The 16191-nt window shown below is 36.1% G+C and overlaps 1 protein-coding gene across 5 annotated transcripts in view; it reads right to left on the bottom strand.

Moving 5' to 3' along the window:
- The window catches only part of LOC135073839 (sorbin and SH3 domain-containing protein 1), a 186913-nt gene that overhangs the window by 84609 nt on the left and 86113 nt on the right, over positions 1-16191 (bottom strand). For 2 of the 5 annotated variants that reach the window (XM_063968052.1, XM_063968054.1), the window contains one exon: positions 13017-13097. In XM_063968052.1, the coding sequence (XP_063824122.1) occupies positions 13017-13097 (81 nt within the window). Of the gene's footprint in view, positions 1-2208; positions 6419-13016; positions 13098-16191 lie in introns of those variants that run through there. The other 3 variants (XR_010257714.1, XM_063968051.1, XM_063968050.1) reach the window with 3 other exon arrangements.

Below are 16191 nucleotides of genomic sequence, written 5' to 3'. Positions count from 1 at the left end.
CAAATAATTTATATTGAAATGATAGTGGCTATGGTAAAGGAAAAAGTAAATCATTCAGGCAGAATCCTATTAAAAAAATAATCGGAAGAGGAAATCAAAATAAAGTGGTCTGATTGGCTGCATTCGACGAGACATTTATGAGTCAACCAATCACAAAGTATTTGATTCGACAGACGGATTGTTGACATGCGACATACAGACAAATTTATGTAGTGAAAATATTCATCAAGATTTACCGAAAAACATCTTCCTTTCCTTCCTTTTTTAAGCTCATAAATAGCGTGACCTATCTTGTCAAAATATTTAAATCACTAGATATCAATATAGAAAAATTATAGTACGTAATTTATCTGATCTTACTATGAGTAATCGCAATGAATAAGATAAATAAAATTCACTTGATGGAAGAGGAAGGTCAGTCTATCGCAAAGTCAAGAGATAATAAAGTAATTGTATGCCGCACTGATGAAAAACATATCACTAGCATTTGGAGCCTTTACACGTCTCGATTCGTATTAGGTGTTGAAATGTTAGATGAAAATATTCTTTCGATCGTAGATTTTAATTCAGTAAAAATACAAATTTGAATTGAACTCTACACATCCTATTGACACTTGGTTATACTTTCATGTGGGCTTGTAATTATAAGCCCACATGAAAGTATAACCAAGTGTTCGATTATAATCGAATCAAGAGCGCCGTCACATGAGATTGATATCACTATGACATGGAAAAATCGTACCATCTAAAGGGTCACGATTATAATTGCGTCAAGGTTTATTTATTTGCGCCCAGAGAAAGACTTGGATTAAAGCGTCACAATGACGATTTTGTCGCAATAAATTACTTCGGTGGCTTATGAGGTTGGGCATATTCGTTCCCATTTCTCCGGATATAATGCGAGTATTATTTTTGAAGGCGCAAAGCTTTAGAGTAACGTGCCGTACGTTTGTGAATTTGAGTCACCGCACCCATTTGCACCGATTTAGACGATCCACATACTTTCACGGACAACGCGTACGTTTATTCTGAAAATTATGCGTATTGCAACTAAGTATTTGGACCAGCTGATGGCAAATGACTTTCTTATAACACATATTGACGTCAAAATTAATACTGATTGAAGATAACAATTGAGGAGCTATCGTTTATTTGCGAAGTGTATTCGTCAATAAGATAAAGCGAATAACAGTCACTAACGGCTGTCAGTCACGCTGTTAGACATATTGTTGTCTATGTATTTGCATGAGAGAATATTCATGAAACTCGCTTGTAAAGTACAATATATCGAACGATAAATAATGTTTACTAAATGAAAATTGATAAAATAGAGATGATAAATACTATTGGAATGAAATTAATTCAAATATCTATCTAATCAAAGAAAAAATCAAACATTATTTTACAATCACAAAAACGTTTATTCAATAAACATAGACCAGAAACTGTAAACATTATTTATAACTACATCAAAACATACAACTATATTTTGTAGTCACTTAAGGTCTGTTATCATCACTGACATCTAATGCAGGTCAAAATGCAATTATACAGTATCATCTAACATATTATTATATTAATGCTATTAGTTAAAATTGAGTGTTTTTGTAAAAAATATGTAACACGGTTCAGTTTATTTACATAGTCGATAATGTAAACTCGCCGTATGCATTTCATTTATTTTGAAGAGTTGGTTGGCATGAGCCGTATGAACGGCTAGAAGTGCTACAACATTGAAAATACACAAAGGATATCCAAGCAAGGTTCACCTGTGCAAATACTCGTAGTACTTATTATAAAGCATTGTGTAAATACCAATCAACTTCAATTGATAATAAAATGTCATTAAACTTATGACGCAAAAACATTTGACCAGTGGGTCTAGACAAAGTGCAAATTATAATCGCAAACCAGTCGAAAAGTGGTCGAAAAGCCCCTTTTTTGTATGAAGTTTTGACGGATTCGATTTTCGATTCGATCAAAAAGTGCGTTTTGTCTAAGGGGGCAGAATTTTTTAACATTAATCTAAATAATCTATTGGTAACTTTAGGTCAAAATGGAAATAATGTAGATATCAAATTCGATCGTAATGGACGCCTGAATACAACGTCAGATATTTATAGATTATTATTACACTAACACTGATTCATCAAACGATTCCATTTACTAAATGGAAAACAATAATGCACATCTGGCAATGAAACTTACCTTATTAATTTAGAGATATCATCAATGTTCTGTCGATAACTGGGTAGAAGGAAAAATGGTAGATATTGAAACACATTCATGCAAACAATCACAAACAAACTACGCAAACACAGAGTTTTATGCCAGAAATACAGTCAAGGATAATAAAGTTAGTTCACTTATTTCTCAATAGGCGCATAAAGTATTTTCCAACAGCTAAAACTAAAATTATCACTGCACACCAAATCACAACGTGCGGAGATGCAGACCCGGAGCCTGACTCACCAGAACTGGCAGCCCCTTGTTCTTTTTGTTTCGCTGTAAAAGTCACAAACTCTTGCAAATGTGAAGGCAACTTTTTAACATCCGTCTCCTCACCACCCTCAATCACTTTGATCTTATGTTCTATCACTTTTGGTTCCCTATACACATCCTTATTTTCTCTTTCGTCTTCAGTTTCGGGATCTGCAATACCAAGCTTATTCCATCTTTCTCTGGCTTTTGATATAAACTCCTTTTCAATACGATTATTTACTTTAGAATCAAGTATTTCAAGAGCCGATAAACTTTTAGACACTGATCTATTACTACTATTTAATGATGGAGTCGGGTTGGTAATTTTGATAATTTTATGTTGTTTTCTTTCTTGTCTTTCTGCCATTTGAGTTACGTACTCGGAATACATTTTGTCACGCAAGAGTTCCTCTTGACTGCTGCTAAAAACTGATGATAATTTACTCCTATTTAGTTTTTCAGAGGATTGGGATAAAGATACATCTTTTTTCTGCGCAAAATGATGATCATCCATTAGGATATTTCTTTCTGGCGCAGGTTTTTCGGCTATTAACGGAGCTCTGGGACCTTTTTTGCTTGCAGCCATATGGATTTTTTCCTGTTCTAAGCGTTTGATTTCAGCTTCTACTTCCTTCTCTTTTCGACGAATATACTCCATTTGTTGATCACAGAGATCTTTAGGTAAAGAGGGTCGTCTAGGACGATTAAGATCACTCAAACTATCACGAGTATGTGTATAATATCGGTGCATGTTTTGTATCGACGATATATCATTTTCTATATCTTTACTCAGATTTCCCGTTGAGTAATGGAACGACTTTTTTTCGCTTCTAATCGAACGCATAGAGTTGTCTGTGAAGTCGGAACTTTCGTCACTTTCGTAAAAAGATGATGAATATTTCTTTGGTCTTGGTGGTGGAATAGGTTTAAAATTAGAAGAAAAGTTGTTTTCATTTTTCCTTTCATAATTGCTAAATGTTTTCCTGATATTCTCATAACTGCTTTGGTAACGACTGTTAACATTTGAATTTACATTGGAGGTGACTGTTGGGTCTCGTATTAGTGCTAGCAAACGACTACCAGTCTGAGACTTGAAAGGAACTATTGGTGGATTTTGGAGTTCTTCAACATTATGTTTCTTAGTGTGGTTAGGTTCGTTATAACCCCTGCGATCAACATATTTTTTGTGCATATCAACAAGTTGTGATGCATCTTCTTTAGTAATAACAGTGTTTGTTTTTTCCATAAGCATTTTTTGTGATGGAGAAAAGCATACATAAACTGGTTCGACCTCGGTTGGCACACCAGTCCAGTGATTATCATCTTGAGATTTCTTTAAAGAAGAATTTCTGGGTTGTACAGGAGGTGGCTGAGGTTTTTTCTGATGAACTGGCAAAGATACTTTTTCAATCACCGATACATCTGGCAAAGGATAATAAGGCATGTTCTTAGTTTGATTTTCTTCAGTAGATACTAATTCCTTATTGTTAACAGTTTTAATGCCAAAACTATTAATACTTTGCAAGCGTTCTGATACAGATGCTAATTCTTCTAGTATTTTTTCTCCATATGGCAAAGAAGCAATTCTTCTGACACAAATATCTCGTAAAGCTGAAGGCTGAATGGTTTTGTGATCGCTTTCGTTGTTATTTTGTGCAGGTGCCCCTGTAACACATTCAAATACATCTTTTACATGACTTGCGCTATTTTCTTGAGAATTATTTCTAGATAATTTGGGACCTGAGCTCATCTCATCATGCACCATGTTAGAAACATCATTCAAGGAGGAGTGGGTTGGATTATATTTTGCCGTGCATTGGGAAGAGGAGCCAACACTACTAGAAGAATCTTGACGCACAAAATTGTCTTTAGGATTTTCATTAGTCTCAGAGTCACTAGAAACTTCCTTTATCAAATTATTGATAGCATCATTCAATTCGCATTTGAGTACTTTCATTTGAAGATTGTAGTCTTCGTCGGATTTTGATTTATCACTCGTTTGTAAGTCTACTTTCTTGTTTGTAGTATCTGTAAGGCTATCTTGACAATGTTCATCAATATCTTTGACATACAAATTTGTTTTAATATCATCAATTGATGAAACTATTATTTCATGATCATTTGCTTTGTCACTATTATTCAGATCATTTTCTTCACTATTCGTAAAAATTTCTATATTTGTGTCTTTTTCCAGTTGCAAGTCAATCTTTTTATCGTTTTCAGTGATAAAAGTATTTTTCAGTAATTTGTCTGTATCAGTAACTTCTATAGTCGGAGTTATCATTCGGACTGAAACGTCAGTATCCTCGCCATTGTCAGTATCATCGCATAGTTCGTGGACTGAGCTGGTACTGCTAGATGAATCTGTTAAATAAACAACCTCAGCTCCTTTCATTTTCTCAACAGTTTGCATAGTCCAGTCACCTCGAGCTTCTGCAACTTCAGATTCCTTTAACTTAGCTCCAACTAAGAAACATTCTTGAGGTACTAATTGACCTATCATTTTATGGCTTCGCCCAATAGTAGATGTGGAGTTTGAAGATTGCTTTTTTGTAACCTTTGACGGATCTTCAAAAACATCATCTTCTAATTCTTCATTGTCACTCTTTTTATCGCTAAGATATGACTGTCTACGCGACGTTAAAGATGATTCGCTACTACCTTCTTCATCGATCACATCTAAAATCCTTGGGGGACCCAACCTTGAAGGAATAAAATCATCAGCAAGACCTTTTTTGCGAAGTCGGTGTCTTATTTCGCGATTTATTATTTGTTCAATTTCTGTTTTGATTTCAATTGCATTAACATTAGGATGTGTCGATAGGTTTAATGTTTTTAAGTAATGTCTTAAAGATGTTTCCTCGTCAGGAGTAAGTGATTTCGCTTGTTCACATAGTGCGACGTTTAGAGGAATGGTAGTAATAGACAATGTTCCTGTTGCATGTTCTTCGGGCTGAGTGGTTTGATCTTCATCTATTTTTTCCCATTCTACATCTGATTCTACATCAGAAACTAAGACATTACTGTCTATTACTGTCATACTATTATCATTTTCACATTGATCGCCACCATCATCTATTATTTCTTCAATTTTTGTATCATCGTCATTATCTAGGCTTTTGCTTTTTATTTTATTACTCAGTTTAGTCTTAGGCTTACTTTTCACTGTCTGTTCTGGAGATTCTACAATATATGTTTCAGAATCCTGCGTCTCAGAATCTGCAATTATCACCGGATCACAGGATACTTCTGAAGTTTCACTATTATTATTAAGATCTTGTTGACACGTCTGCGATCTGCATTCATTTTGAATACTATTTTCTGCATTACTAATTAAGTCTCCCGTGCACGGTTGCACGACTTTAGCAACATTTTCCGACTGTAAATTAGTCACTTCATTGTTGTCCAGGCATTCTAAACTTTGAACACTACCCGACTCAACCGAAGCGAGATCCTTCACATCACTGTTCGCATTCTTATTGTTATCAGGTCGATTGTTTTTATTTTTCCGTTTATTTTTATTGTTTTTCCGACGTTTAGACTTTTCGGGCATGTTTATATAACAACCGTCACACTGTTATCACTGACACAACATAATCGTAATCACAGAGCACACACGTTGTCCAACGGAGCGCGTTTTCGGTTCCGTCACCGGTGTGTATTGCGTAGGAGCGACAGTCTCGGGGCTGTCGGCCGGGACGCCGGTAGGACTAGGGCCGGTACGATTTGCGAGTCGCGTAAAGGGCCAGGGGGACGGGGAGAGCGAGGGCTAAGTTCGTGGTTGGGATTGTGATTTTCTTTTCAGCGAGCGGTCGCCGGCCGCGGCAGTCAAGCGCTCGTGCAGCGATTTACTGATAATTATAAATGGGTTGAAGTGCGCGAGCGCGGCGTGGACTTTATTTTTACGCGGAGACGTGAACGCGAGTGCGCGCGCGGCGGCCGGCTCGGCTCGAGGGAGCGCGGCCCTCGCACACTCGCGCCATGCCCGTATTATCGACCACTATGTAAATCATTACGCTAATTAATATTGCACACACACACGCTGACTATTTTAGGGATGTAACGGGGAGCAAAAAAACATAATAGCCCATGCAACTTATTAGGAATTAGATGACCGGGACGCATACTAAATAATTCATCGTGCAGGTATCACAATGGCATTATCATTCCTTTTTAGGTAGGGGATATTATTGTTTTGATGTGCGTATGTATTAAATGTATGCTTAGGTATTTATAATTCTGATGACATGAACATGAAAATAAAGTCGGTGAGATATGTACAGTTTGTACAGTCAAGGTTGAGTTACATGATTTGTTATTCAACTTCAAATACACGTGCGGTATTTTTCTCTTTTTTAAAGAGTTTTCTTAATCGTATTTAAGATCACTAGATGATAAGTACTCAATGAATGAATTGCCAGTAAAATATTACAGTAGATAGAGATAACGTTATCTGCTCTACCTTGAAAGATATCAAAAATTCGTTTTAATTTGATATAGTTTTTAGGAAACATTTAATTTAATTTAAAAAAATCCATTCCGATTTATTTCTACGAGACAGATTAAAAGCAAAATATAATTTAGTTCCATTAATTGATCATTAGAACATATACTTGGAATGTTATAAACTAGTATCGCAAGTATTTTGTCGAATCAGGAAGAAAAATGTACCATTACGTAACATAGTCTAAAACTAGACTAACGCAGCCGGTACCAGACTTGCAGGTCACCTAAGTAGGCACTGATTGACCACTTCCACTGGTGCAAGGCAGTTACGGCCAATCAAATATTTATCTTGTTGTCGGCGACATACGAGTACTTGCATAACGACACAAATTTTCCATTGAAAAAATATTGGCTTACACGAAAATGACAGTTAGTTATTTACAATCAGCTACATTTGGAAATCTTCAGTATCTAACAAAATTCAATATTACGGGACTATTCCCACCTCTCGTTCCCACCACTGCAACTCCTGTGTAGCCAGGATCTACAGCTTGACCGTCACAAAAACCCAACCAATGAAGGTCAAGTTGGACAAACTTGACCTTCATTGGTTGGGTTAGGGGGAAAGTTAAACTGTCATTGGACCCGCAACGAAATTAATCAAAAGAACATAGGAGGAGTTTTAGCCTAAAATTGCTACCTTCCTAAAGAATAATGCTAAGCTTAGGCTAACTTGCACCACCTTATTTAACCGTAACTAAATCCATAAGCGGTGTTTCGTATGGAGTTTAACTGACTTTTGACGTTTCTTATAGTATATGTAAGACCGTGCAACCTAGCCTTAAAGAATATTCGGTTACAAAATAGTCTGGGAGTGACGTGAAAGAAAAATAATGTGTCACGATTAAACTATTTAGCAAGTATTTAGTTTCGCAGTCTGCCAAAACCGTCTCTACATAGATACAAATCTGAGAACGAAATGATGTAATTTCCTATACTCGCATGCAAGGAGACCGCCGACCTGGTTGTAGGCGAGTAATCATAACATTTAAAGCAATTTGAAGGAAAAATGGTGTACTGTTTCAAATCTATGTATGGTAAAAAAAAAGTATTTTTCTTCTCTCTACAAGTGTTTATAATAGAATGCTGGTTGAACTAGCTGCACGATACAATAATGTGCAGGTTCAAATCTTTTATGGGGGAAATGCTAGTTAAATACATATATAATAAGTAGCGGAAGTCGTCGTATGCCTAGAAGATAAATTACTTTTAAACTGTCTACCTCATAATAAAATTCCCAATCCGTCTATTCTTTTGTACTGTTAAAATACTAATTTTAGTCAGAGTACAGTTTTTATTTAGGCATGACATGAAAATAATTATGATATCATAGCTAAACAAAAAACTTTTAATGTATGTTATTTTGTCGATTCATGTTTACCAAATGTGCAAAAAAGGTAGATTCTTCAAAATTATTCAACGACAAACATAACTGACAATGTCGCGCCTGAGTGCTCTTGAACAAGACTAAGTGCATGTTTAGTACCTACAGATGATCGTTGTATAACTGTAAGGCTGCACTAAATGCAAGAGCAGCCAGAATTCTTGGTCAAAAGTTATTTCAGAAACATGATGAGAAATCTGAAAATCAATGTCAATGTATCAAATTTTATAGCATTTAAGATTTTTTCAACAAGGTTTACAGTATTTGTTTTTTTTTTGCTAATGTACAGTGGAGACTATACACTTTATTGTGTGTAGATCTACTGCGTTTGATTTAAGTATGTGGTACTAGCTTTTGCCCGCGGCTTCACCCGCGTGAAATTTAGTTTGTCAAAAATTATAGCTTGTATGTTATTCTGGGTTATAAACAATAATACTGTTCAGTTTCCATCCAAATCCGTTCAGTAGTTATTGCGTGAAAGAGTGACAAACATCCAGACATTCAAACTTTCGCATTTATAATATTAGTAGGATAAGTAAATGTAAGAAAACCATGAGTTTACAGCTCTATATTTCCTTTATTTACACACTGATAGAGAGAATAAAGATTTTAAATATACATAATTATAATAGACACTGTATAAAGACCTTTAACCGCTCAAGATACGCATTATGTTCTCAATAACGCTAAGTTTGTTACACGGTTGCTTTCTCCTCCCGAAAATAAAATACCTACATATTCTAATAATCCGAGGCATGATGGAACGCGGCGGGGATCGTGCCAAATTGGATATAAATTAGGATGTTACATAATTTACTTAGCAAAGTGCTTCAAATTAATAAGAAAGCTTAAAATGTGGTATCGATATTCTGAAATTGTGCCCACTTTGGTAAACAACGTTTTAAACAAGGTTGTTTATGAATCCTTTAGTAATATGGTGCAAAATTGTGCAATACCTCGAATTTAGTCAACTGGAAATACCAACAGCTTTTACTGAAACAGCGATATCAATGTCTTGAATATCTACATATTTTCCCTATAAATACATGTTTTAATATAAATGTTGAGAGCATATTTTTGTCCATATACAAGTCAGAAACATTTCCCGTATTAATATTTCAGAAATAAAACAAGATACGAGAAAATAGGTCAAGACTATTGTTCTTGCACCGAACGCGTTTTAAATCCGTACTCCAGAGAAAGAAAAAAGAATAGAAGCAAATGTATTTCCAGTTCAATAAACATTCAATTATAACTTACGATTGTCTCTCTAGCCGGTACAGTACGAAAGGTTCTACCTATGGTAAGCTACTTTATGGGATTGAAAGTCCAGTTTATGAGATTGAAAGTTCAAATCAGTTTATTGAATGTCATTGGTTGTAAACACTTAAATTAACTGCAGAGGATGTACATTTGTACAATATATTTTATGTTTTTCACGGTGTATATTTTAAGTTTTAGAAGTAGGTTGATTTTGAATAAATTAATTGAATTGAATTAAATTAGTTGAATTTTTATACAAGTGATGAATAATAATAAGCTGTTTCACTCGTAACTCGTAACTTTCTGGCTTAACAATTTGCTGGCTTAAAAATCAGTAACGTTAAATTGTATTTGTAATCTGGGTTTGAATAACGCTACCGTCGTGCATTTTCAACCGACTTCAAAAAAGGAGGAGGTTCTCAATTCGACCCGTATGTTTTTTTTTTTTTTTCTATGTTTGTTACGCGATAACTCCGCCAATTATGAACCGATTTGAACAAATCTTTTTTCGGCGTATAGGTAATACCTCAAAGGTGGTCCCATTTAAATTTAATAATAGAAAAAACAACCCCTAAGGGTGGAAAATTGGGGATGAACTTTTTTATACGCAATATCTCCGCCGATTATAAATCAATTTGAACGATTATTTTTTTGTTGAATAGGTATTATCAAAAGGGTGGTTTCATGCGAATTTGAAGAAAATATTTCACCCCCAAGGGTGGAAAATTGGGGATGAACTTTTTTATACGCAATATTTTTAATTTTTAGTTTTTTTTGTGTACACGCATTTAAAGTCGGTTTTATTTTTTTTAAAAGTTATATTTCTATAAAACTTAATAAATTACATAGTGTGGCTGTGGGTATAGATTTTTCGTTCGCCAACACACTCCCATTCAACTCTCTAAGTACAATTTATTTCAGTACAGTCGTTTGCATTATTTTTTACAACGTACGAGACTTCTAAACTGAATTAAACTATTTCAGTGGATGCAGTATTATTAAGGCTGTCAATGTCATCTGCTTGACCTAGGTCATGGTAAGTTTTAATAACTTGTTTATGAAATTTTCACGTCAAGGGTTCGCTTTTTCACGAGCTTGCAAACGGTCACTTAGAATTTTAATATGGGAGCTAGCGAGTCAGTTTCATAAAGTAAAACTCCAATAAAATCATTTTACTGGCACGAATTTCTCCTAATATCTAGTAATTTTGAGCTAGCCTGAAAATATAGTATGACATTGTTGAAAGCGTGAAGGACACTGAAATTTCTTATCGCACGAGACAGGCTGGTTTGAGGTAAACAAATTTAGTTTTCAAATTAGGTAAGCTAGGTTTCTAGAAAAAACCTCTTCAATTTATAAAAAGACTCAATGTTATGTCTGATGATTACGTGTAGAGTTTGATAGTTTAGACGCCAATACAATACCTATGCGGGCAATAAAAGTAACCGAAATAGACTGTGACGCAGACGCACAGCGAATGCGCCTGCCCAGTAAACATGCACTCGCGATCTCCAGAAATATCACCCTCGACCGGCTTTTTGCGCGACAATAAAAATGAAAGTCGAATATTTGTTTGCGCCGTGGAATAACAAAACGGAGGTTGGTTATTGGTATTGCTATGCATGACATAATCGCTGGATAGATCCGGCGCGGTGTGCCAAGCCGGCCGCGGTCGCCGGAGCCGGTTTTTTGGCACACTGTCAAAGGGTTATAAGGTGAATGTGACTGCAGGCGCGAAGCTCAGTGTTAGTTTGACACGTTTCACTTCAAAAAGAATTCTAACGGGAGCGCCGGCACGTGGGATAGGTTATTGCGAGAGCAGAGGGCGCAATGCAGCGAGAGCTTCGTTATTGCAAAGGATATTGAACCTAACTAACAAAATGGACCGGAGTACTATGAGTAGAGTCTCAATGAAAATAACATTTGTGCTCACGTGTTAGAAATGTTTATATACTGCAGTGAATAAAGATGCTGCTCATTATTTACAGATTAAATCCTATCCAATAAAATGTCACGCCAGACTACGTTTCTACATACACTCGACATCAAATACGTAAATCGCACCTCCCGCGACAAGCACTTTCAAACGTATGCATCCTGACTTCCCACCAATATTGGCACTATTTAAAAGCCTAGTTCTAAAATTCGTTTCATTAAAGGAAAGGTTTTTACCCCAAAAATGTGTCTTTAGAAGGATCCAGATTCCAGAGTCACTTCTTCAAAAAATAGGTAGTTACGCTTGAGCCAACTTTTATGCCTATAAAACTGTTAAGTTGGGATTAATCGCTATCCATCTGTTAAAGAGGATACGTGAGATCATTATTTGGTTTTATAACCATAAAAATTGGTCTAATTGATCCCAGAGGTGAGCCCCAATTAGGTCTTTTTTCAAGTCACATTTATGGTATATGTTAATCGTTTATTAAGAAATTAAATGTGTTTTTCTTTAAGTTTATTTATTAGGCTTTCAAATAACACCAATATTGTTGGGGCACCATGATTGTGTCAGAAGGAAATCTTAAAAGTTCGCGACGCGGAAGGTGCGATTTATTTGATGTTGAGTATATTTCAATTGCACCTACAAATACCGGCATTTCATTTTACCTATACTTTAACAATGTACCATTATAATCGCACCTTCGGTAGTACAGAGCTCAGTTGATTTTTTTTTTTTCATTTTAAATTTTACAGAAAAGACATTTTCTCTCTCTATTTTATGACCATAATATTATGGCAAGATAAATAAGGGTTTGATAATTGTAACCAATGATAGTACCTGCCTCTCCCATTTGTTACTTTCATATGCGCATACCATTACGCGCCTCCAAACATCCTTACTACCAAACCAGGCTACAGACCACTCACAAATAAGTTAGGTCGCCGCTTCACAATCGGCCGATTTTACTTGCTAATCCGCTGACCGTCGCATAATATGCTGCTATCTTACTCTGTGACAAGTCCTTTGTGGGGGAAACCTAATTTGTCTGGCAAATTATGATAACATGGGTGAGGTATAGGTGTGATTAAACCTAAAACGTAGTTATCCTACCAAGACTACTTAGTGTTTTTTGGAGCAATTGTACCTATAACCTATATTCATCAACGATTAACGAATCTCGAATAATGGTTGACTCTTTCAAGGAACAATAACTGTAATTACAACCTGTTTTGGCGTTAATTTTAGAAGTATTGTCACACAGTTCCATTTGTTCTAATATTAACAACAAAGGGGTTATTTGTAACGTGATCTTTGACCAAAACAAGGATGTTTGGGCGAGTGTTTTGTTCTGTGGGGGTCGAACAAAGGGCTCGTGGTTACAAAGAGAGGCGACTCGCTGGTCGGGTCGGACAAAGAGTGACAAAGAGAGGCAAAGAGACTCACGTTTGTGCGGGCTGGGCGGCGCGTGCGACGGAGACCTCGGAGGCGGCTTGCCGGTCAGCGCATCGCTCGGCGACGCTTCCGCTGGAACAAAAACCTTAGGTTAATGACATTAGATACAATTTCCTTCAAATAATTATTGCTTACTGTATATTTTTTTAACAATGTTAATAGTTGTAAAATTTTGGTACGAAGTGTTTGATGTTCAGGGGCGGCGGCGCTTTGGCAGCGATTCTTCTTTGCCTGGCCCATTCCCTCTTTATTTGGGGTCGGCCCTCCGTATCATACGTCTCCAGGCGGCTCGGTCCTGGGTCAATTAGTAGCGATTACCGAAGTAAAACAACTTAGCCCGCGGTAATGGATGGGTGACCACTTCGACCAGATATCAAACATTTTCTTCATTTAAATATTCAAGTGAAAGTGCAAATTAGTGAGCCAATAGATGAAGAAGACGATTTATTCTTTTAACATTTAATGTTAAAAATATTTTGTAAAAAAATGGAAATGGAAATAGAATCTTAGATGGTGTACTTTTCACTGTAAATATTTACACATTTCAAATTGCTCATCATTCAGGTGTATTGAAGTTTTCGCAAAATGAATATACAATCAGATATTCTATCAGCTAATGGCAGGCGATCACCGCCACAAAATTTACAATTCTAATACTCTATCAGCGCTTTGTCGGCCTTTCCCATATTATTCGGAAAAAATACGCGCCATTGAAAACGAATTGCTACGGCATAAAAATTGGACTATTGTTGGGGTTATATCTAAAAATCTAGCATAGATACAACTAAAGCGAAAAAGTTTTTAAGGCTGAAAAATTCACGCGGAGATTGTCTACGTTGGCGCTAGACTGTTTGATTGATTTGATGGATAGCAGCTGCAGCACATAAGCTATATTTTATTGAAATCCACACGGAAAAAGCCGTAGTAGTATTTAGTATACTTAGGAACTATTCTACAGTACTAACTACTCTTTCAAATAGTAGGTAATAAAAAATAGATCTACTGATAATGCTACATGCTACTTTGTCTTAAACCATGGGGATGCTTGTGATATATGCCATTGAATAGTCATCCATTTTAAAATTGTGGCGTATTTGCTTAACAATAGTGATCGCCATTCACCAAAGCGCTACCACCAAGCCACAGAAATAGTAAACAGTCTAATCTGTAGTTCTTAGGAAAAACACGCATTAATCGACATTGCCTAAGCTATCGGATATGTGTCGTAATACCATTTGACTTCCTAATCCTGAACATTATCATTTAAGGTTCAGGTTAGCGTGGGCGTGGCCGCAAAAACCATCAGAATCAATGCTAGAATGTCGGTTTTACCAAATACTTAGTGGCTTCGACTAACACACATTTGAGTTTACTCTAAATTACTTTAATACTGTATTTATTGACTCTACTGATCTATTTTATGAAACTACTCTATTTTATAAATTATTATCTAAATATCAGTAGGTAGATAGAGTAAATTTAGATTTTATCAAACTCATGCTGAAAATATTGTAAAAGTAGCTACGGGAAAACCTAGCCTACTCTTTAATAATAAGTACTGGTAGAAAGACACACAAGATTTGTAGGTGCAAGCTACTGTTTATCAAGAAGAAGGGAAACATAAAACAAGCTGTTGTTTAAAAGAAGGGAAATACTCGTATAGAAACATAAGTTTACTTTTTAAACACACTAAAATTTAAGACGCACGTTGTACGATGTGTCACAAAGGGCTTAGTTTCCTGGAATAAGGTAGAAACAGAGAAAAAGGGAGGCAAATAATATGAAGTCGCATCTTTACAAACAATAAATTATTCGGGAGCCGAGGATTCCCGTCGTGCACTTTGTTTATATTTGCGAGCGTCCGCGTCCCCGCGGCTCAAGCATTTTTCGGGAATATTATGTTTACTTTCAACAGTTCGACGTAGTTTTGGAGTTACGGTAAGCATACGTCAATATGTACAGGCGTACATTTGCACAGATTTAATTCTACTATCGGCCTAAGATAAATGAACTGTAGTCTAGCTAAAATTGCACTGTATGTTGTAAAACTTTCATGGTCACTGAAATTAGTGCACATGACAATGATAAACATTCACGTTAAATACTAGCAGTAGGTACTGTTACCGAATTTTCATGGAATATGAATTATACAAGTACCTTATGAAAATCTTATAACATATTGGCCGTTTTATTATGAATCCGATCCCTCAACTACCAAGAAATAAATCTCGCCCCATCATTTTCTTAGCAACGTCCAATTAGAAAAGTATGTCACTTCCTGACAATAAGACGGACCAAAACATTTCACCTCCGAATCTTTCCGTTTATAATTAAATCTAACGTAGGAAACGTTACCAAGAATCACAAATCAATCACCGACATCCGTGACGTTAGTTCCGTGAAACAAAAGCACAAATTGTAACCGGATTCCTGTTACAAAACACGGCAAATTATAATAAGCACTCACCATAACTCTGAACCACGCGAACCGATCCGATTGCAAAATATCATTCGAGCGAACCAATGGTCTGATTAGCCTAGCTTCCTGCCTCCCGATTACGCGGTGTTTTTGACGTTAAGGGTATAAATAGAAGCACCTGATTATTTATAAATATTTAAAGAGGTGTTCCCCAGCACCGAGTTAACTAGAGGACTAGCGCGGAGTGACAACGCACCGGGAAGTAAACGGTGTGCGCAGGATTTGGCACCGCTTTGTCTTGGATAACCCACATTCGAATGCTAATAAATAAATGTAGGAGGGTAGTGACCTGGTACCTGTTATTTGGTTCCAAGAAATTTGTTCTAAGCTTCTTATTTTCAGCTTACCTACAAAGTATCAGGCGTATTTTGTTACAAAAAGTTTAGATACGCATCGAATTCTAACAATATTGTTTTGTCGGCCGTTTGGTGTAGTGGTTCAGAGCGGACTACTATGCCGAGAGGTCCCGGGTTCGATTCCCGGTCGGGCAGAAATTGAAATGATGAATTTTAATTTCTGTGACGGGTCTGGGTGTTACTATGTATAATATGTATGTATTTAAAAAAAAAAGTATATAAGTAGTATATCCGTTAAGCTAGCACCCATAACACAAGCATTAAGTTGCTTACTTTGGGGCTAGCTGGCGCTGTGTTAAATTGTCGAAAGGTTATTTATTATTTATTAATA

Source organism: Ostrinia nubilalis, chromosome 8 (assembly GCF_963855985.1).
Source record: "Ostrinia nubilalis chromosome 8, ilOstNubi1.1, whole genome shotgun sequence".
Lineage (NCBI taxonomy): Eukaryota > Metazoa > Arthropoda > Insecta > Lepidoptera > Crambidae > Ostrinia > Ostrinia nubilalis.
Note: the sequence above shows the minus strand (reverse complement) of the source record. Positions and strands in the feature narration are given on the sequence as shown.